At 41.5% G+C, this 21,135-nt stretch overlaps 5 protein-coding genes across 5 annotated transcripts; all 5 read left to right on the top strand.

Moving 5' to 3' along the window:
* Positions 1-1,734: 1,734 nt before the first annotated feature.
* On the top strand, positions 1,735-4,952 carry LOC135612304 (ultraviolet-B receptor UVR8-like). Its single transcript, XM_065108445.1, has 5 exons — positions 1,735-1,984; positions 2,065-2,417; positions 2,485-2,886; positions 3,561-3,933; positions 4,710-4,952. The coding sequence occupies exons 1-5, from the start codon at positions 1,760-1,762 to the stop codon at positions 4,950-4,952; spliced, it is 1,596 nt and encodes a 531-aa protein (XP_064964517.1). The 5' UTR covers positions 1,735-1,759.
* Positions 4,953-8,953: 4,001 nt separating this feature from the next.
* LOC103974577 (uncharacterized) lies at positions 8,954-9,730 on the top strand. Its single transcript, XM_018821863.2, has one exon. The coding sequence runs from the start codon at positions 9,005-9,007 to the stop codon at positions 9,728-9,730; it is 726 nt and encodes a 241-aa protein (XP_018677408.1). The 5' UTR covers positions 8,954-9,004.
* A 1,313-nt stretch (positions 9,731-11,043) lies between these two features.
* Positions 11,044-13,229, top strand: LOC135612306 (BTB/POZ and TAZ domain-containing protein 2-like). The gene is made up of 5 exons (XM_065108450.1): positions 11,044-11,297; positions 11,388-11,521; positions 11,974-12,283; positions 12,360-12,685; positions 12,770-13,229. Exons 1-5 carry the CDS (start codon positions 11,196-11,198, stop codon positions 12,930-12,932), a joined length of 1,035 nt encoding a protein of 344 aa, XP_064964522.1. The 5' UTR covers positions 11,044-11,195; the 3' UTR covers positions 12,933-13,229.
* Positions 13,230-14,411: 1,182 nt separating this feature from the next.
* LOC103974574 (28 kDa ribonucleoprotein, chloroplastic) lies at positions 14,412-17,768 on the top strand. Its single transcript, XM_009389430.3, has 4 exons — positions 14,412-15,010; positions 15,183-15,284; positions 16,804-17,082; positions 17,466-17,768. The coding sequence occupies exons 1-4, from the start codon at positions 14,486-14,488 to the stop codon at positions 17,529-17,531; spliced, it is 972 nt and encodes a 323-aa protein (XP_009387705.1). The 5' UTR covers positions 14,412-14,485; the 3' UTR covers positions 17,532-17,768.
* A 406-nt stretch (positions 17,769-18,174) lies between these two features.
* LOC135596091 (uncharacterized) lies at positions 18,175-20,561 on the top strand. The gene is made up of 2 exons (XM_065087820.1): positions 18,175-18,496; positions 19,898-20,561. Exons 1-2 carry the CDS (start codon positions 18,190-18,192, stop codon positions 20,365-20,367), a joined length of 777 nt encoding a protein of 258 aa, XP_064943892.1. The 5' UTR covers positions 18,175-18,189; the 3' UTR covers positions 20,368-20,561.
* The last annotated feature ends 574 nt before the right edge of the window (positions 20,562-21,135 follow it).

The raw sequence follows: 21,135 nt of genomic DNA on the forward strand, positions 1-21,135 counted from the left end.
GAGTTGTCCGTCGCTCGTTCTTTCGAACTAATCAACTTTCTCTTTTACAGGTCCTTCGGGACCTGCGAGAGGTTACAAGTGGGCTGATCTTTGCGGAGCAATATCGCAAGGGCGAAGCGCGACTTAGGCAAGGCAAGCTAAGTTCGTGTCTTTACCGCAAGAGTGCCTCGCGATTTAGGCAACGCAAGCTAAATTCGTGTCTTGGCCGCAAGGGTGCCTCACGCTTTAGACAATTCCAGCTAAGACCGTGATATTGAGGCCCCTATTACCTTTGTATATTTTTGCCCATCCTTCTCTGCTCATTGCTTTCAATTCCCGCTTGCACCGTGAGATCTTATCGTCGTTTTTTCCCATCACCTCATCGCCTTTGCAAATAGTAGCAAAGGCGATGAGCGAGAAAGGACAAGGGCATTTATGAGATTATGTGGGAAAAACAAAAACAAGGAGATACCTTATATGGAAAAAAAAGGAGATATTTTTCAAGAAAATCGCTCCAGAAATAACTATCATAAATTTTATTTACCTAAATAAATATCAAAATTAAAAACAAAGTGAGATGAATAATATTTTTCTTCACAACATTGACTTATGAAGTATTTATCATTACTTTGATAGGAGCACTGCCACAGTGTCTTCTGATTACCCACTGATGAGAATGTTCCCAAGTCGAGACTAAAAAAGCTTCCTTTGAATTGTATTCCATACTCTCGATTAATATATGATCTTTAATCTTCTTCTTTAAAAGCCCGTAATCCAACTTCCTACTGCCTCAAGAATGAAGGAACCCTAATGGCTCCTCATCCAATCTTTGCCTTGGCCTTGGTGGTGTTGCATGGCCCAGTAGGCATGCATGGGTCTCAGCAAAGCCACGTCGTCGTCGTCGTTCTCCGGCGTCGGCTTCCTCCACGCTGCGCGCCACTGGGTTTCTCGAACGTGACCTGGTTCTTGGCTTTCTTCGTAGAGGGCGACGATGTGATCGATCATGGCGTGGTCGTCTCTGATAGCTCGTTGGACGTGGAAGCCATGGCGGAAAGCTCTAACAGAGAGATAAACAATAAAGCGAATAAGATAGATATATTAAGTCAAATCACGATATAAATAAATGCAAGACACTCTTAAGATTAACACTAACCAAATCCAACACATAAGATATGATTGGACTCACCCAACGCAATTGGAAATCACAGCTCAAACCACCGAGAGTTGTTCGACGTATATTAGTAGTAGTTTGATGACCAAAGAAATGAGAGTCCGGAAATATATAAAAGGAACCGAGAAATCAGAGGATATGATAACAATCATATATCTTAACAAAGATTTCCCAACTAAAATGGAACTCTTCCTACTATTAAGTGTTTCGGTGTTGGGCTGCAACCCTTCGTCTCCCTCATCCCCTGCGCCTCCTGTTCTCTCTCCGTGTCCTCCTCCCTGGTGATCGATATTGTTGATTCACGTTGCTTTAGTTTGCATAGATCTGCGTAGTAATATCTATTTTGATGGTTCATTTCTTCATGCATGGATCTACTGAAACTTACAAGAGGCTTATGATCCTGTCGTTTCAGCGCGCAGGTGATCCATGCACTCGTGGTTCCTGTTGGGAAGATTAGGTGAGTAAACCGTAAGTCGATTGATGGAAAGAAAGATGAAGCTGTTTCAAGTATTTTTGTGGGATTCGGTGTCGTCGATACTCGTTGCTGTTCTGAGAATAACTTGCGGTTTGATCTCTTCAGCCAAATTGCGTGTTGGTGACGGCAGTGGCATGGACGCCTCTACTGCTACTGCCACCGAGACGAGCTCTCCCGTTCGGTTTGATCTCCGAGAGCATCCTCTCTCGATCGTCTTCCCCGGCCTCCACGAGACGGTGCAACGCCGATGCTTCAACCATAGCAATTCCGGGATCTGCCTCTTGTTCATGAACTCATCGGTGGCGCTCCATGTCCTCAGCTCCTACGGCTTGGAGCCTGATGATCTGGCCAGGCTCGAGGCAAGTGTTCTTCACCTCACCGTCTTCGCAACCGCCCACAACAGCTTTTTGATCCCTCTTTGCGGTGGCTTCCTTTGCAGGCAACGTGTTCCTTCTTCAGGCAGCACGGCGGGCTCCCCCCCGACGAGCGGCTGCCCCTCACCGAGCTTGCCGCCTTTGACATGTGCCGAAGGAGGGTCGCATTGGCCTCCATGGCCGCGGCGGAGGAGGAGGCCCTCAAGCAGCGGTGCGGCGGCTCCTACAAGCTGCTCCTCAAGTATCTGCTGGCCGGCGAAAGGGCATGTGATCGACGGGAGAAGTTTCAGGTGGTGGCTGGTCCTGGCTTCAGCATCGCCGTCACCTCCAATGGCGAGGTCCACACCTTCGGTCACAACCACTCAGGGCAGCTTGGACATGGCACCTTGTCGAACGAAGAGATGCCGCGGCTCATCAGGTTACGCCAGACTACGATTGTCCTATCTGCCTTGTACGCTCTTGGTGAAAGAGTTTGTGCCTCACAGATCACTGCAAGGAGTTCGCATTGTTCAAGCAGCAGCAGGAGCAGAAAGGACATTGCTGGTGACTGATGCAGGCAGAGTCTATCAATGTGGGAAGAACTATTTTGGGATCCCGATCTTATCAAATTCAACCTTTGATAGTATCAAGACGCCTGTGCTGTTGGAGTCTTTGAAGGACATATTTGTTGTCCAAGCAACAATAGGACACTTCTTGACTGCCATCCTCTCCAGAGAGGGAAGAGTGTACACCCTGTCTTGGGGCGTCGATGGAAGATTAGGTCATGACACTGATGCCACGGATCGCACTCCCCGTCTTCTTTCGGGTGTTCTCGAGGACAAACCAGTGGTGCAGATAGCTGCCGGCAACTGCTACCTCCTTGCTCTTGCTTTCCAGCCTAATGGCATGTTAGTTCTCTATCCAAATCAAGTTAATCTAATTGTCATTATGAACTTTATCATCAATTGGGAAAATTGTAGGATTAGTCAAATAAAATGCCTCTCAAGATTTTTTTTCTTAATAGCATGCAAATTCCTGCAAGATGATTGTTTTAAGTCTATCTAATATGCTTGCATCTCGATAGATATCATTGCTGTTTTTCCATCATATGTGAGCATCCTGTTTTTGTTATGAAATGTAAAACGAAGCATATACAAAAATCTTGAACCAAAATCATGTTTCAAACAGCAAGCTCATAAGTTAAACTATGCAAGCAAGAAGAAATAGCAACCAACACATCCAAACAAGCATTGCCTTCTGTTATTCATGTATCAGACTGGTTCTTGGGTGGACTGATACAGTAGTATTCGGCACTGGTGTTCTGCTGAGAGCCAATTATATTCTCATGCATGTATGGGCACACAACAATGCCATGTTCTTATACTGCTTTTTTTATGCAATTCTCTTAGTTGTGTGATCAATGCATTTGGAGTTGATAAGCCCTGCACACAAAAGACTTCACATTCATTGCTAAATTGTTATCTTATCTAAACTAAGTACCTTCTGTGAGACCATAAAAAAAGCAATGATTACAGAGAAACTAAATTGTGAAGAACTCTTCTTATTTGTTGTTGTTCTACAGGTGTGTGTACTCTTTAGGCTGTGGTTTGGGAGGAAAACTATCACATGGTTCGACGGACGATGAGCACCACCCAAGGCTGATTGCTCATTTTGCGATACTCAACCTGCAGCCTATTGCGCTTTCAGCAGGTAGCTGGCACGCTATCGCTTTGGGCAAGGATGGACGCGTATGTACATGGGGATGGGGATACAATGGCTGCTTGGGTCATGGAGATGAGGATTACCAGAATCTTCCCAAGGTGGTGAAAGGCCTGAGCCATGTCAAAGCTGTACATGTTGCAGCAGGCTTGTGCACCACTTTCGTGATCACTGAGAATGGTGATATCTATTCATTTGGCAGAGGATCTGACTCAAATTTAGGTTATCCTCCTCAGGTCAGTTGATGCTCCTTCATGCTTCTTTAATTGTTTTCTTCTGTTTATAGTGAGCATGTGTGTTATCTTCTACTGAAACAAAATCATCATGCAACTATCTGCTAAAGATCGATTATAGATCCTTCCAAAGATGAGCTGAATGTATTGCTTTTGATATAACTTTACATTTGAATCTTTGTTAAATGTATTGCCTAAATTGTGGAATTATATTAAGAACAGAGATAAATCAATGTGTCTCATGGTAGCTGTTGCTGATGCTTCAGTTGATACCAAAGGTTGATATGATTCAGTGCCTGTGCAAGAATAAAGTTGCACATTTATGTTCAGTAATTACCAAAGAGCAGATCCAACTAAAAAACAGAAGCTTGTAACCATTTTTGGACTCGTTTACTCTGACATTGCTCCTGTTAAAATATGAATTGCTACTTCACGCTAGATCATTCAAACTCATTGTTATGATTCTGTTGCAAGTCCTTTTGCATCCCTCTTGCTGCAAATTTCCAGGAGTAGGTTCAGAACTGTTTCCCTAGACCTGTTTTTTTATATAGCTTTTCCTTTTATCATGTGTATCGGGTTTGTCTTTCCTTGATGTATCACCCACCTCTTGCAATTTCTCAGATTTTAGTGCAGTAATATTTACAGATTGATTTTAGAAAACAAGTGTCAAAATTCTTTTATATCAATCAATGATATCTAATTATAGCCATATATGCATTAGTTTTAGATATTGTGCGGCTGAGTAACTTCCTGCATCATTCTGATTCGTTGTTTTACAGTATGGTCATCGCCTAGATCAGCTAACGCCAAAGTTGGTCACTTCACTCACTTGCGCTGGTGAAAAGATCATTCGGCTCAGTGCCACCAAGGAGCATGAGGCAGCAGGGCATACATTTGCCATGACAGAATCAGGGAAGCTTTATGCCTTTGGCATGGCCATTTATGGTCAGCTTGGCATCAAACTCCTACAGGGCCAGGATGGGACGAGTAGCCCTCAAAGGGTTGATATTGATCTCAGTTAAACTTTCATGATCCTTTTGCATTTTGTTCATTTAATTGTTTGCTAGGTTTCCTACTGAACTCAGCTATGATGATACAATTGTTGGCAATAGGTCTTCTTTTTTGTACATGATTTGATACTATCTGAACATGGCTTGAGTTTGAATTTTTCTTTATGAAGTCTCTTATTTTAGCATGTTATCCAAAGGTAGAGAAGCTCAAAGTCAAGACTTATAGCTGCTTATGAATTAACAGCAGTTTTAGCTTGAAGAATAGCACCAGCATGAACAAAGGATGGATTGTATTAGAATACAAAATTTCTAATAATAGAAAAAATTAGTGCACACTATATTCTACAGGAGTTCATCTGACTTAAGCTAAGCACTGGGAAAAGGTCAACACATGTGACCTTTTTGTTACGGTCTGATGGGTATCTGTCTTCAGTATGGTTGGATCAACAAATCTTGATTTCATACAGCAAAAGACATACACAACTAAATGTGATTAGCTACTGAATAGTACAATTGGTATGAAAAGATTTACTAAATAGATTCTTTGGACTTTTAGATCCCTAAACTAGACTAGATGACCTCCAATTTTTTAGGTCATTCACATCATCAAGAAAAAGATATTTGGCTTCTGATAAGTAAACACAGTCTGAACTGTTTTGAATGGATATATTGAATGGCAATGACAATAAGGGCAGTCTTATTTACAGTGAAATGAAATTGTTTACTGATTAATAATATTGGAAAGTTATATTTATGCCTGAAATATTTTAAAAACTATGATCATGCTTTTATTCAATGAATAGCATATTTACCTTGAATATGAATGAATAAATTCAAAAATTTGCAGGATTACATACAATAAACGCATGAATTATTTAAGCTGTTTAGGAAACTAAACATTTTGATCATAGTCTCTTACTGTTCTTCTGCATTTGGAGCATTGAAAAAGGGGGATATGCATGATATTTCGATTTAGATGAGAGTAAGATATATTTTCCAGCTTCCACAGAAATTTACAAGAAGCTCTGTGGTTATCGACTTGTTGAAATCAACTTGAATAATTAACATGCAAATCGATAGCAATTATCAATAACAATTAACAAGGTGGTTGTGGTTTGGCCCCCAGATGTTACCGACAACGTAAAAGAGAGCATGTTACTTGTAGATTAGACCAAGATAATAATCAGATCATAATACTACAGAATGTTTGATTAACATTGTGATCATCTTTGAGTTTGAACCTAGATAATGTTTGAATTTCCAACCCTGTTTTAACTCATAATTTCAATCATAAATCATAAAATTATCCAAGGATAAGATGAATGTGTGCTCAGTTTGGTATGTGATCAAAAGCTAATTATGGAACCGTGACAGAGTCCTCAGCTTCATTTTAATTCATGAAAAATATTTTGACACAATATTAGTCTCACGCACATATTGCCCTAGATATAGCTATCAATTAGCATAAATAGTTTCTTTGATGACCTTTCACCTTTTAACTCATTATGAAACATGTCTTGATACAACACTAGTATCACACAGATATTGCTTTCAGCAGAGCTAAATAGCAGCACAATTATTTCTTGGCAAATGGAGCTAAAATCTTTCCTCTTGAACTCTGCACAAAATTTTGCTGCAACTAGTTATTTCTTCAGCTCAAGAATGGCAGCAGGTGAGTCATTTGACATTTGAATGAACATAGCACTATTAATCCTTGTTAGTTGTTAGGATCTTCAATTAATTGTGTTCTTCATGAAGAGTTCTTGTCTGATTAATCCCTTCAAAAAATGATCAGTTTCTCACCTCCTTTTGTATTTGTTGTTGGTGTTACTCTCCACTGATTAAATGTTTGTGAGAAGCATTAAAATGCATCTGATGCCTCTGCGCTGTTCCTATACTGCATCTCAAGATATGCAATGACAAGAACACATGACATTCCAAAAGGGGTTCTCATTTGCCTCCATTCAACTCAGTCACATATAGATAGATTTACTGCAGAACTAGTCTTAGTGAGAATGAGCCAACATCATGGCAGAGGCCTCAAAAGGCAACTAACTTAGAGCATGAAGTAGCCGGCCGCAGACATGGCCACGACAGCCGCGACGGAGGTGGCGCCACCAAGGGAAGCGCCGGCGTTGCCCGGCTCTGTTGCGTGGGTGCCGAGAGGCGACCCGACGCCGCCGGCATCGCCGTCGTCGATTTCGGTGGGAGCAGCAGCGTCTTCGGGGACAGGCGAGGTGGCTATCGGGGTCAGGACGCTGGGCGTGGAGCCGGACGGGGCAGTGGACGGGGCCAAGTCGGTGGTGGCGGAGGTGGCTGCAACGGCCAAGACGACGAGGGCGGCCACGAGGAGGAGTTGCAGCCTCGCCATGATGAGATTATTTGCTGTAGTTGGAAGCAAGGAATGGAGGATGAAGGGAAGGGAGGGGAAGGGATGACGAATATATAGGGAAGGGAAGGATGGTGGAGGAGGAGGAGGAAGAGGTCTTCGACAGTTATTTCGGTTACGTTCGTTTGTCGTGTTCTTCTCTCCGAGTGCAAAGCGGAGGGAGAAGTAGAGCGGGTCCCACGGCGGCTAATTCGTAGACTCTTGACCAGGCTTTTGTGGCCTGATTGGTGCAGAAAGTGGGTCCCTCTAATCAATTTTTTATTATATTAATTAAAAAAGTAATTAATTTGAAAGGAGGCGCTCACAAATAAGTCTTTTTTGGTTGGGTTTTGGGTTGGATTGTTCATAGCTTTACTATGTTGTGAGGATCGCAAGAACAAGATTAGGGAGTTGTCATGTATTTAAACAGGTGGAAATGGAGTGTCATGATATGAATCAGATGCACCGTAATAAAATTCATGCAGTCTACCGGAAAATTGAAGTCTAATTAAGGAGAAGAACTACAAACATTCATGTATTACAATTAAGTCCTTAAATGAGGAAGATTTTAACATCCTCAAGTTTCATCCTGTGTAGCGGAAATGTATAAATATTTTAATTGACTTTTATATATATATATATATATATATATATATATATATATAGAGAGAGAGAGAGAGAGAGAGAGAGAGAGAGAGAGAGAGAGGTGAGACTAATGGCTGAGATAAATAAACTATATAAATTAGGGTTTGTTGAGGTTATTAAGGAGTTGAATCTATCAATTGGTTATAGCTAACTTTCCTTCTGAAATTTGAACTCAATTGCGCAACAGTGCCGGAAATATATAGAAATCCGAAAAACAAGTAATTATTTGAAATAAAATGCAAAGAAATTAGAATACATGTCTATTAAGTTCCAATTGGGAGGCCATAAGCTCAATTTAGTCTAAGATGATCATTAATATAACAAATCTTTAAAATAGCACTAATTAAGGCTTTATTTGAGTCAATTAGTTCCAATTGGTGCCATTAATCAATCGAAGTTCAGCTAGAATAGATGATGAGTTGAATTGTCACCATCACTTGATATTCGGCTTAATTGTAGATAATTTCATCATGATCTCAAATTAGGCATATTTTAAAGTTATAATTAAATAAACATTTATATTTTGTGGGTCATTGTCAGGTTCAAATAAAGTTTAATTTCTATCTATCCTTACAAAAGCCTACATGTCTCTTCATATATAATATATATATACATATATATGTATATATATATACATATATATGAATATATATATATGTATATATATACCTATATATATATATATATATATATATATATATATATATATATATATATATATATATATATTAACCACAGACTAAATAGGGTATCAATAGCTAACTTAAGTTATAAATATATAAAAATATTATATATTAAAAATATCTTTAATACTATCATCAACATAAGCCTCAATGTCACAATGTCAATTTAGATTTCACTGAGAGAGATTAATTATTAGAGCGTGTATCCATATATTAGAATTTATTGATCGCGTAGGGGTATATAGGTACTTTTACCGATCAATTAAATATAAAACTTGTGGAGAGGACGGCGTTGTCTGGCTTTCTCCATTCTTCTCGAAACCCTGTTTCCCATAATACCCCCGACGAAACAATTCCGTTCCTTCTCCATGTCCATTCCCCACAAGCCTTTCGTCCTCCTCCTCCTCCTCTCCCTCCTCCTCCTCCTGCACCTCTTCTTCTCCTCCACACCCAGCTCGCCCAGGACCACCACCGTCGCCACCTCCACCGCCGCCATCCGCATGCGCCCTGGCTTCCGCTCCTACGACGACTACATCAAGCGGCAGCTGAACAAGACCCTCGACCCGCGGCTCCGGCGCCTGTGGGCGACCCGCGACTGGGACCGCAAGGTGCGCGTCTTCGCCCGCTTCTTCGCCGACCTGGCCGCGGAGGGCCTCGTCTCCAACGCATCCGCGGCGCTCTGCGTCGGGGCAAGGATGGGGCAGGAGGTGGCGGCCCTGCGGGGTATCGGCGTGGTCGGTGCCGTGGGGATGGACCTGGCGCCGGCGCCTCCCCTGGTGGTGGCCGGCGACTTCCACGCGCAGCCATTCACGGACGACTCCTTCGACTTCGAGTTCTCCAACGTGTTCGACCACGCGCTGTACCCGGAGCGGTTCGCGACGGAGGTGGAGCGGACTCTGCGGCCTGGCGGGGTAGCGGTGCTCCACGTCGCGGTGCACCGGCGCGGCGACAAATACTCCGCCAACGACCTCCTCGGGGGCGTCAACGGCCTCCTCGGCCTCTTCAAGCGCTCCGACCTCGTCCGCGTCCGCAAGATCGACGGCTTCGGCCTCGACACCGAGGTCGTCCTCCGCAAGAAGAACAGCCACAAATAAATAATATATATATATAATATAATATAAATCCTTTTTCTTTTTTTATTTTTCTTCTTTCCAAATGCCAAATTGATTGTTTTATTTCAATTCATCTCTTAATTATATTCCTCTTTCAATTTTTGCTATTACGTAGAGCACTAAACTTGTATCATATTTATCTAATTCTTTTTTTTTTAAATAAATAAATAGAGAAAAAAATAAAGAGGTAGGAAGGAGAGCCCCAATAAATTAAATGGAATGGTGTTGAAAATATAATTTTAATATCCCATGTATTGAAAATGAAAAAGAAAATTATTTTTTTACCCATCACTTGATCGTGATGTTACATATTATCTTTTTCGTCACTACAGTTGATTATTTATTTCACTTATGAAATTATAGAAAACTCAATGTAAATTTTTTAAGTATAAAAATCGTGATACTAATATAATCTAAGTGTAAAAGATAATATATAATTAGCTCTTGAAATCAATACTAACTTAGTACACTAATACATTAAATATAAAACTTTTCATCCAATTAACTACATTATTACAATAAGCTCAAAGAAAAGTCATATTTATATTATAAAAAAAAAGAGAGAGTTAGTATGAAACCTATCAAAATATAAGTCGATCAATAGATATACCAACTCCATGGAACACATGTTGTCAATCATAAGCCAATACATGTCCATGTTCACCAACTTGCTTACTTAGGCAAGATTTATCGACTCGATCTGTTCTGGCCACCCAATTTGATGCTTCAGCGGTAGGCATTCCTCAATTGACAGACGAGAGAAGAATTGCACGCCACAATTACGAGATCATGACATGTTGGATACTTATTTAAAGCGGATTTAGGAGCAAGATCCATGCCAATCCTGTAATTCGGGTCCATTAGATCACTGTTGGGTCAATACCGAATTCACCAAATCGGTCATAAATAGATCCGATCCAATAACACCACTATGGATTCTGGTCCCGCGAAGTCCTACCCGACTTTCACGTTGGGGGTTGGATGGACCCTACCAAGCCACCATTGCATCGATCAAATAGAGTGCGTGGTAACGATTCTGGTACACGAACGAAACCCTGGATCGGATCTTATGGGCGCCTATCATAGCGCGACTCTCAAAGCGTGATGTACGCGGATGATGACGTTTCGGAACGGGATGGACTCGGCTTTTTCCAGATGGTTGCACGAATCTCGGGGAGCATCGGGCCTTCAACGGAGTGTTAGCTGTCCTGCACACGAACCCGCCCCGTGGAAACGCTCCCATTAAATTCTCCGACTCAGCTCGCCATGGACGCAACCATTGTTGTCTTGCTCCAAGGTTACCCCACTTCCCCTTGGCTTCAAACACCCCCTCCCATCTCTTCCTCCTCCATGAGTTGATTCAGCTCCTCACTGCTGTTTCCGGTCGCCTGATTGTTGCCCACCAGCCTTGAGGGGAGGCAGAGGCAGAGGCAGAAGCAGAGGAGAGATGAGCTATTCGACGAACGCTCCGGCCGGGTTCTGGGAATGGCCTGATGTCCAGATACTGACTGCCGGAGAGCGCAGGATTCCTGCTCATTCCAAAGTTCTGGTGAGCTACGAACGTCATCTTCGGTTCTTTCCTCGTTCCCGTTGCTTGGATCTCTCACGATCGAACCATGTTCTGTTCCTTGTGCCGAAGGCGTCGGCGTCGCCGGTGTTGGAGAGTATGTTGGATCAGCCACGCCAACGCGGGGGCGAAGAGAGAGTGATTTCCATTCTCGGAGTTCCTTGTGGTGCAGTAGATGTCTTCGTTCGCTTGCTCTACTCTTCCAGGTTAGCATCCTCTGGATTCCTCAGCTCGGGAGTAGTTTGCCTTCTTATGTACTCGTGGAGGAGACGGTGGTGGTGGGTGTTTCAGCGTGATGATGGAAGATGGTACAAAGGTCAGCACCACCATCACAGGAGGAGGAAGTCATGATGGATGCCTAAAAAAACGCTCAGCTTTGATTGCGACGTTAGTCCTTTTTGATCGAGACCACGCATTTCTCGTGCATTTCGATCTCAACATCAACTTTAATCATGACTCTCTACCTGATATATTTGAAGAACCCCACTACAAGGACATGGACCGTGCCACTACAGCTAGCCATGCAGCTCCATGCCATGAGAGAGAGCCAACAGGAAACGGATTGGAATGTTTAGACGGATTCAACCCGACCAAAACTTAGATTAGGTGCTCCAAATCTTCTAGATTTCAAGAGCCCACGATGATTGAATGGCTGCAGGTGTGTGCCGACGGCGGCGGAGATGGGAGAGCACGGTGTGCACTTGCTGGTGCTGTCGCACGTCTACCAGGTGGGTTGGCTGAAGCGGGCGTGCGAGATGGCGCTGGCGTCGGGGCTGGCGGCGGAGAGCGTGGTGGATTTGTTGGTTCTGGCCCGGCGGTGCGACGCGTCATGGCTGCACCTCCGCTGCATGAGGGTCATTACCGGGGACTTCGCTGCCGTCGAGCGCACCGAGGCGTGGCGCTTCCTGCAGGACAACGATCCCTGGCTCGAGCTCGACATCCTCCAATCCCAACAAGATGCTCGTTTGGTATACGCTACTCCAATGATTCGATGTTGTTCCTCCTCGAAGCAGGTTAGTTTCATGGGCGTCTATGAATCTACAGAGGCAGAAGCGGCAGCGGAGGAAGAGGGAGGAACAGGCGCTATATGCAGAGCTTAGCGAGGCCATGGAGTGCTTGCAGCACATCTGCACCGACGGCTGCACCGACGTCAGGCCCTCCGGCCGCGAGGCGCCACCGCGCGACCGCACCCATTGCCCGAACCCCACCACGTGCCGCGGCCTCCAGCAGCTCATCCGCCACCTCCCCGCCTGCAGCCGCAAGCAGCAGCAGCAGCTCGGCTGCACCCGCTGCAAGCGCCTGTGGCAGCTCCTCCGCCTCCACGCATCCATCTGCCTGCATCCCGACCCCTGCAGCGTCCCCCTCTGCTCGTAAGCATGCAGCATCCCATGCAACTTTCATCTGCATGCTTTGGCCAACACCTAACCTTTCTTTGCTTATCTGTTGCGATGTAGCCAATTCAAGCGGAAGATGGAGCAGATGAACTTCAAAGAAGAGGAGGAAGACGTTAAGTGGAGGCTCTTGGCTAAGAAGGTGGCCTCTGCTAGAGTAATGTGCTACCTGGCAAGGAGGAATGCAGTTCCAGTAAGCTTGGCTGAAGCAGAGCTCATCGACTGAGAGATTACCAAGTCAGATTTAGACCAAATTAACTGGGATGCATCATTCTCATTTACATCAATTCCTTCAGTAGTTTGGTCCATAACTGCTGTGGTAGATTAACTCTACCAAAGTACCATAAATATGTTCAAGCTTTGTATATGATGAGAGAGAGAGAGAGAAACTTCCATAGATTTTAAGATTACTCTCAGCCAATATGATTTCTCATCTCACTCAGATAACAGTGCATGGCACAATGGCCTCCGCATAGCCAACTGATCATTCCTTGGTTATCTTAGATCATATTTCAACAAACAAATAGTGGAATTCTCAACTGAAAGAAAGAGTAGTGTTCAAAAGCCGAGTGTCGTGATAAATGAAAGCCCGACGATCCTCTGCTTTGCCATATCATTATTCTATTCCAAAATCTTCGAGTTAATGTCTGTCAGATATAGTAGAATGCTACTGCTTGCAAGCTACTCTTAAGCGGAAAACGCTACCTGGAATCAGGACATAGTTGTTGAGCAGTGTCAGATTCTGCTTCCATGTAAGAACAAGACTCCCTAAGAACATGGAAATAAATGGGTGTCATGTTATGGCATTACTTTCGCTGGTTATGTTGTCCAGTCCTACATTAGGCTTCTTGTATCCGAACGGTTTGAAGTCAATTTCTTGAACAATCAATCAAATGCTTTTGCTTGGGAGGCATTCCTGAATAGGCTTCCTTGAATCAAGCGGGCGTGTTTCATGGCACGGTGATGAACAGTATCTTCCAATTATAAGCAGCTTTCTCAGTTACTACGACTTGGAAGAATGCATGCTGAATCGATGTCATCAAGCATTTACTATTTGTTCTTGCAGCCGAGCAGTTCATATCCGACCAACTATCATTCACCCAGGTTAAGAATGTCAGGTTAATGCAAGCAACTCCCTAACCAAACCAAACAAGTAGTAAATCTAATCTAATCTGATGTATCTTACAATTGTTATAAGACCTCTAGGAGTCTCATAGAGTGATTGGTCGGTTCATGCTCAAATTCGTTGTATAGTTATCAGATCGACGAAATTTGGCAATCAATTGGCCAATTTGTCAATTCCTTGATCAATTTAAGTACTTAGGTCAATTAGATGGCTAAACTGAAATTGGGCACATTGGTTGGGCTTTTGGAAATGGGCTTAGTTTAATTCAATAGCCCCCTGTTGTCAATAATGGGCCTAACTATAGTTTACTGTCTTATATATATATATATATATGAAAATAGAAGAAAACAAAGTAACTTTGGAGGGATATATAATACAAAATTTCACTTGCATATTAAATTAGTTATTAGATTTATATAGAATCTTTTAATTTTAAATTTGAATTTATTTAATTTTTATACTAAATTATATTTAACTTTTGTATTTCTGTCTCTGACAAGACGTCCGTTTACAATATCATTAATTGTGAGAGTGTTTGTGCAAAATACCAAAGTATTACGGTTCTCCCCATCTACGCCTCATATCCAAAATCCCACACGCCCCCTTCTCTCCTTCTCCTCTCCTCCCCTATCTCTTCTGCCCCACTCCGATCCATGGCGGCAGGCATGGCCTTCAAGCCCATTTCGACGGCGGAGAGCCTTCTCCCCTCTCTCCCGACCCCCCTCTTCTCTTCCAAGCCCGCTCTCCCTCTCCTCCCATCCCTTCGCACCTCCAAGCTCCCCCGCTTCCCCCGTCTTTCTCGCTCCCATTTGTTGCTCTCGTTCAGAAGGAAGCTTCCTTTGCTTCCGTTTGTGGCACAGACCTCGGACTGGGCTCGCCAGGAGGAGGAAGAGGAGGAGGGGAACGAGGTCGAAGACGGAGGTTTTGACTTGGAAGCGCCCGCGCCCGAGGAAGGAGCCGGGTCAGGACTCGAGGAGTGGGAAGGAGACGAGGAGCAGGCTGCGGAGGGTGAGATAGCCGCCGAGGCAGACGGCGGGTTTGTCGGGGGGGAGGAGGAGGAGCCTTATTCCGAGCCGCCCGAGGAGGCCAAGCTCTTCGTCGGGAACCTCCCTTACGACATGGACAGCGAGAAGCTGGCCCAGCTCTTCGATAAGGCTGGAGTTGTCGAGGTCGCTGAGGTAAATAAGTTATTCTTTTGAGGTCTTCAATTAGGTCTTATAATCAAATGTTTTTTTTCTTTTTTCTGATTTGTTTTCGTTTCTTTAACTCCTTTGCTTTGATGTTGGTGTTGGATTACGATAATGGCAATAAGCTCTCTGCGATTATGGGATTATGCTTGTGGATGTGCAGGTGATTTACAATCGGGAGACTGATCAGAGTCGTGGATTTGGATTCGTGACCATGAGCACTGTCGAAGAAGCAGAAAAAGCTGTGGAGATGTTCCATCGTTATGTATGTTCTCTTTTGTGATTACCGAGCTGGTGCTTGTTCTTCCTTGCTTACTGTATGTAGAAATCGTGCACACTCAAAATGATGTCCTTGTAGGATCACTGAGATAGCTCTGATTCTATAGTGTTAGGTGCTTTTGTGTTAATCTATCCTCATTATGTCCATTTGATCATGTTCATTATGCTTGATCGCTTATGATAGGTATGAAGTCCTATCGAAATAAATATTTCCTTGGTGTCTATTTCTCTGCAAGATGTCTGATTTAGTGCAATAGTTTCACTTGTTGAATTTTGTCAAGTCTACACTAAAGTTGGTTTAGTATCTTTTTTCCTTGATCTTAGTTTTGCCTAAGGACTAACCAAAACATCTTCGTTTACCTTTTCAAGGAAAAGGAGGAAATCACGTGGCAACTTCTTTTTCCAGTACTTGGATTATGTAATACTGGAAATGTGCAGAAAGAAATTCTGTGCTGACCTCTAATAATTTATTGAGGTTTAATTTGCTTATGCATAAGGTGAATAACAATGGCAGAATATAGTGGATATTAACCACTTAACATTGTTACAGTTTTCTTTTTAGTGATTATAACTATATAAGTAATCCATGTCTTAAGTGTTTTTTTCCTTTTTGTATGGCTTGTGTTCCAGTTCATCTATGTGTCCTAGCTTGGCAGTAATGTGATCGATTATTTTTATATTGTTTGTTAAGGGGTATGTTGTTTCTTTGTTATCCTATTAAAATCCCACCGGGACATTCTGCCAAGTCTCAGGAAGATGAGTTCCAAATATATTTAGTTAATAAATGCTCAGGAAGATGAGACTACATTCAGATGAGGTTAAGACAATGCCAACCAGCATTTGGTTGGATGGTGTTGACTCAGGTCAACACAGATTATCTGGACTGTTATAAACTGTTAATCCTTTGGCACAGTAAGGAGGAGGAATAACCAAACTTATTTGAGCTTTAACTCCACACCGTAGCAAGGTTAGGGAGAAAAGATGTTCAATAACTTTTTGGCTGACTTGGATCAGTATCATTAAAAACAAATTAATTTCTGATTCTTTTCCAACTCTCAAATTGTTTTATTAGGCCTGCAATCTAAGCTACCTAGTGAATATGACTTTTTTAGTATTGAATACTCCATTAGTTTTCTTATTTATGTTTTCATTTATTAAACTTGTAACATGCTTATGCTGCTGCTGCTGCTCATGCCGTTTCAATGTTTGGGCACGACTGCATACAAATTGGTTCAGAATTATATATGTGTATATCTATATGTATATATATTTCTGTATTTTATTTAAAGAGTATGGAATATATGTGTTTCTTGTGAAGTAAAAGTTCCTGCCTACCCTTTGCTCCAGTATGGTGAATTTTGATTTTGACTAATATCCAATGATCTTCCTAATTTTCTTTCAAGCTTCGGCTAGCATGAAGTGATTCTTGTTTCTGTGTGGGTAGCATCATTTGTTTTCTTGTTATGGTAAGATTTTTGATAGTTTGTTTTCTACTTTGGAAACAGGATGTTAGTGGCAGGCTCTTGACTGTAAACAAGGCTGCACCCAGAGGTTCTCGTGTGGAAAGAACACGGGAATTCGGGCCTTCTTTGAGAGTCTACGTTGGCAATTTGCCTTGGCAAGTGGATGATGGCCGCCTGGAGCAAGTATTTAGTGAACATGGGAAAGTGTTAGAAGCAAGGGTGATATACGATAGAGAGACTGGACGCTCCCGTGGTTTTGGCTTTGTGAAAATGGCATCACAGGCTGAAACGGATGATGCGATTGCTGCTCTTGACGGACAGGTGAGTTCACTTAGTTTAGCCAGTTATACTTGCTGATATTAAATCTTCCCTGGTAGATCCCAAGTGTGCAAAATGGCTAATGCATGGTCTGATAATGAAATCTCGGACGTAGAGTTGATTGTTAATTTCTGTTTTTCCTGATAACATGGGATGACACATTATAACAGGGTACTTTAATCGAAGCATTGTTGTGTGCAATTGCATCAAGTAGAAACCGGTATAAGTTTGATGAATCAATTGCCACTTGGTTTTCGCAACTGATTGTGATTAAACTCTTAAATTAATGGTAGGAACAAAAAAATTAGATGAGTTAGAAACTAGATATTTGATACTGCTACATACTTTGAGCATCTAATAATTTTTTGCTTTCTTGATGTTTACAGAGTCTGGATGGTCGTGCGTTAAGAGTTAACATTGCCGAGGAGAGGCCACGGCGTGCCGCCTTCTGACACGGAAAAGCTGAGAGTTGCTTCATCATAAGACATTGTTGACAAGATCAAATACTGCTGTTTCTTTTTTTTTTCCTTTTTTTTTGGTTTCCTTTTGTAGCTTGTGCTGAGTTTGTTTCTTTTGCTTTTACCCTGCTATTTTAACTTGGGGATTTCTAAATGCCAATTATATCACTTATCGATGTGTTGTTACTCTATGCTGGATTGAATTAAAGTAATTTTGAGCAGTTTAATACATACAGGTATAGTATGTGTATTTTTTTCCTATTTCTCATAATCTGTAAGAAATTATTTGGGATTAAGTTTGAAGGTATGTTTCAATGTATTTTTTTCTATTCATCTACAAGAAATAGAACAGTGCTTCATTTTATTTTTACAAGATTGTAAATCTATTTTCATGATTCAGATTCAATCTTTTTATTGGGCTATAATATTATTTTCGCGAGTTCCAACTTTTTCATCATTTAAATCGTAAATGAACAATTTTATCAACACGATCTGAAATATGTGTTGTTTATTTTTTATTAAAATGTCTACTGGTGTAAGATTTATGACAGTATGATCTTTTGTAAGATTATAAGATAATTTTCTTGAGATGGTTGCCGATCGATTCATTGTAAGATTTTTTTATTTATTGTTGCGATTTAAACTTCGATCGATGAACGAATTTATCGACTTTGCGTTGGCTTCTGAGGTGCCACGTCATAGCACGTGCCAGGCCGGTTTCGTCAACCCGCGCGTCCTCCACCGCACGTGCCTAAGGGAGACCGTCGTCCCTTTTACAACCGCCCACGAAAAAACCCTTCTTTCTACTGGAGGGATTGGAATCGACCGAGCAGCGGAGATGAAGCTGGGTCTGGTGCCGCCCCTGGTGCTCCTCTGCTCCGATCTCTTGCTACACAGCAGCCCTCCTCTCATCTCTGCCCTTCCTTTCGATCCTCTCGCCTCCGGCGCCGCCCCAACAGGTCGGCCTCCCACACTTCCCCCCGTTTACTTGCCCTCGCTCATCAGTGCCATGCGGTGGATGTCGTGTTTGCGCTTCTCTTTTAGTTCCTTTTCTTGTTCTCTAGATTTAGTTGTTTATGGCGTGAGTCGGTAGGCAAAAATCGAGTCTTTTTCTTTCTCTCTTTGCTTTTTTCTTCATTGGATGCTCTAGTTTTGATCTGTCGGAGATCACGAGTTTCTCATTTTCCTTCTGTGTTGTATGGGTACTGATAAGCTACTTATTGTAGGTGGAGAAGATGCAATGGCAGCGTTGTACATCAACACCGCTAACATATTCTCTGTTAATCTTATTGCATATATTCATGTTCTTTTCCAGCTTCTATGAGTTTTACCCCCCTTCAGATTCACTTGATTGAATTGATATGGTAGTGCAACAATTGTCGAAGTTTAGATTCGAATTGTATGCATAATTCGTAGTTCGATCCAACTCCAAGTTGCTAACCTTTCACCAAATCAAGTTCATCTAGTACGGTACTATCTAATAAATGATTAAGACAGATATCTTCATTAGTTCGTGTATTGCAGAGTTGGATCCCACTTTTAGCAAAAATTGCAGAGTTCCTGAACTCAGTTTTTATTTTTGCTCTAATTGGTAGAGCACTATATTACAATTGTAACTTTGTCTTTTTGATACCGTGCTGCATCTGCCTGTTTTACAGAAGGTTTTGGCACTATGTTAAGTAGAATAATTGAAGACATCCTACAGAAAGCAGCCTTTATCAGTTCTAGGGTTTTCTACCTGAGTTGATCATGTTCTTTGTACTTGCTTAAAAGTCAAAGAACAATTGATAGATGTTTTGTGTTTATTTAACTTGGCAGGTCAAGTTAAGGCATTTTATGGATTAATTTTGTTTGAACTTCTAGGAAAGTAGAATAATCGAAGAAATCCTACAGAGCAACTCTTATGACTGCTACCCGGTTTCATCATATTCTTTGTACTCAAGTTAAATGACAACGGATGGATGTTTCATGTTTATTTTAACTTGGCAGGCCATGAATCAATACACCCCTCACCATGTTTTATGTGAGCTTCTAGGCAAGTAGAATAATTAAAGAAATCCTAATAGTAAGCAACCTTTATGACTTCTAAATTGTTCTACCAAGTTCATCATATTCTTTGTACTTAAGATAAATGACAATTGATGGATGTTTCATGTTTGTTTTAACTTAGCAGGTCAAGTTAACAAATTGAGACGACCCTCGCTATGTTAAATATATGATCTGGTTTTGTTTGAACTTCTAGTTCAGTGGAATAATTGAAGAAATCCTACAGAAAACAACTCATATGACTTCTACACTGTGTTATATACACAAGTTAAATGAAAATTGGTGGATGTTTAATGTTTATCTTAACTTAGCAGGTCAAGTTTATGCATCGAGACGGCCCTCCAATGTTATTTTCCATCCACCAACCGGATCCTGTGTCCTTCGGAAGTCTGTAACAGACCCTTTGAGACTAGGGCCCTGCAACCAGTCTGATGATTGGAACTACACACCTCAAAAGTTTCTGGTTGTGAAGGGTACATACTTCTGTTTGCAATCTGTGGACTCAGGCAAACCAGCAAAGCTCGGAATCATTTGCTCCGAATCAGATTCTTCATGGGACATAACATCGAAATCCAAGGCACAGATCTCCAAAGAGCTACCTGATGGTACTGCCTTGTGCTTGGATGTTGATCCTGAAAACACTCTCATCACAAACCCATGCTTGTGCTTGAGCATTGGAACCTGCGACCGTGAGAGCCAATGGTTCGAGTTCACTGCCCGAAATGAAGTTCCAGTTGCTCAGCTTTCTCCTATGAACACAGCTCAAAACTCAACTTCTCCATAAAGTTCTACTTATGAGAATCCAGAGATGCCAGCATGTGATTAAATAATGTCTGTGACCAGGATTCACTGTTCTGTATTTAGAATGAAGAGGAAAAAGAACTGTTGCATCCTTGGTGTCTTACCTATATCTGATGACATATCATTCAAACTTTATGATGCCATGATCATCTATAATATATTTTACAAAATGATAAATGATGAAGGCCAGATTTGATCACAGAATTTTGCTGATAGATTTTCTTTTGAATGATCCAAATGCCCCTATTGGAAGCCTATTGTCACAAGGGAAAATACTTGGTTTATTAAAGGTTTGTTTATTATAGTACTCTCGACACCAAAAAGAATATAATTGAGATAAGCAAAATGTTTATTGCTGATTCATTAAGTATTTTATCAAGTTACCAATAATAAACATAATATAAATGTCTCTATTAATCTAACATTATGTGCTCACCCAAGTGAGGTGAGATGTTATGAAATATTAAAATATAAATAATATAAATATAATTGATAAATATGATTATATAAATTAAAATATGACATTAAATTAAAAAAATCTAGAGTACTAAGTCATGTTATCCATCTTCTAATAATAAAATTATTAAAAGACTCAAAACAATTCAGTTTTGTATCAAATTCAATCATCATTATAATTAACATCGTTATTTTTAAATATATAATCAATTTTCTTTTCCTCTTGTTCATCTTCATCAAAATATATTTTCTCCTCTTTGGCAATGACAAAAGATGAACTTAAGGCTTTTGTATT

This window comes from Musa acuminata, chromosome BXJ1-2 (assembly GCF_036884655.1).
Source record: "Musa acuminata AAA Group cultivar baxijiao chromosome BXJ1-2, Cavendish_Baxijiao_AAA, whole genome shotgun sequence".
Taxonomy (NCBI): domain Eukaryota; kingdom Viridiplantae; phylum Streptophyta; class Magnoliopsida; order Zingiberales; family Musaceae; genus Musa; species Musa acuminata.

What these genes read in the sequence shown, in the direction of transcription:
- LOC135596091 (XM_065087820.1), top strand. Translation starts at nt 18,190, where the DNA reads ATGAACGAATTTATCGACTTTGCGTTGGCTTCTGAGGTGCCACGTCAT. An exon ending in CTCCGGCGCCGCCCCAACAG is followed by an intron (nt 18,497 to 19,897) that starts GTCGGCCTCCCA and finishes TTAACTTAGCAG; the next exon opens with GTCAAGTTTATGCATCGAGA.
- LOC103974577 (XM_018821863.2), top strand. Translation starts at nt 9,005, where the DNA reads ATGTCCATTCCCCACAAGCCTTTCGTCCTCCTCCTCCTCCTCTCCCTC.
- LOC135612304 (XM_065108445.1), top strand. Translation starts at nt 1,760, where the DNA reads ATGGACGCCTCTACTGCTACTGCCACCGAGACGAGCTCTCCCGTTCGG. An exon ending in ATGATCTGGCCAGGCTCGAG is followed by an intron (nt 1,985 to 2,064) that starts GCAAGTGTTCTT and finishes CTTCCTTTGCAG; the next exon opens with GCAACGTGTTCCTTCTTCAG. An exon ending in GCTTTCCAGCCTAATGGCAT is followed by an intron (nt 2,887 to 3,560) that starts GTTAGTTCTCTA and finishes GTTGTTCTACAG; the next exon opens with GTGTGTGTACTCTTTAGGCT.
- LOC103974574 (XM_009389430.3), top strand. Translation starts at nt 14,486, where the DNA reads ATGGCGGCAGGCATGGCCTTCAAGCCCATTTCGACGGCGGAGAGCCTT. An exon ending in GAGTTGTCGAGGTCGCTGAG is followed by an intron (nt 15,011 to 15,182) that starts GTAAATAAGTTA and finishes GTGGATGTGCAG; the next exon opens with GTGATTTACAATCGGGAGAC. An exon ending in TGGAGATGTTCCATCGTTAT is followed by an intron (nt 15,285 to 16,803) that starts GTATGTTCTCTT and finishes CTTTGGAAACAG; the next exon opens with GATGTTAGTGGCAGGCTCTT.
- LOC135612306 (XM_065108450.1), top strand. Translation starts at nt 11,196, where the DNA reads ATGAGCTATTCGACGAACGCTCCGGCCGGGTTCTGGGAATGGCCTGAT. An exon ending in CGCTTGCTCTACTCTTCCAG is followed by an intron (nt 11,522 to 11,973) that starts GTTAGCATCCTC and finishes GAATGGCTGCAG; the next exon opens with GTGTGTGCCGACGGCGGCGG. An exon ending in CCCAACAAGATGCTCGTTTG is followed by an intron (nt 12,284 to 12,359) that starts GTATACGCTACT and finishes ATGAATCTACAG; the next exon opens with AGGCAGAAGCGGCAGCGGAG.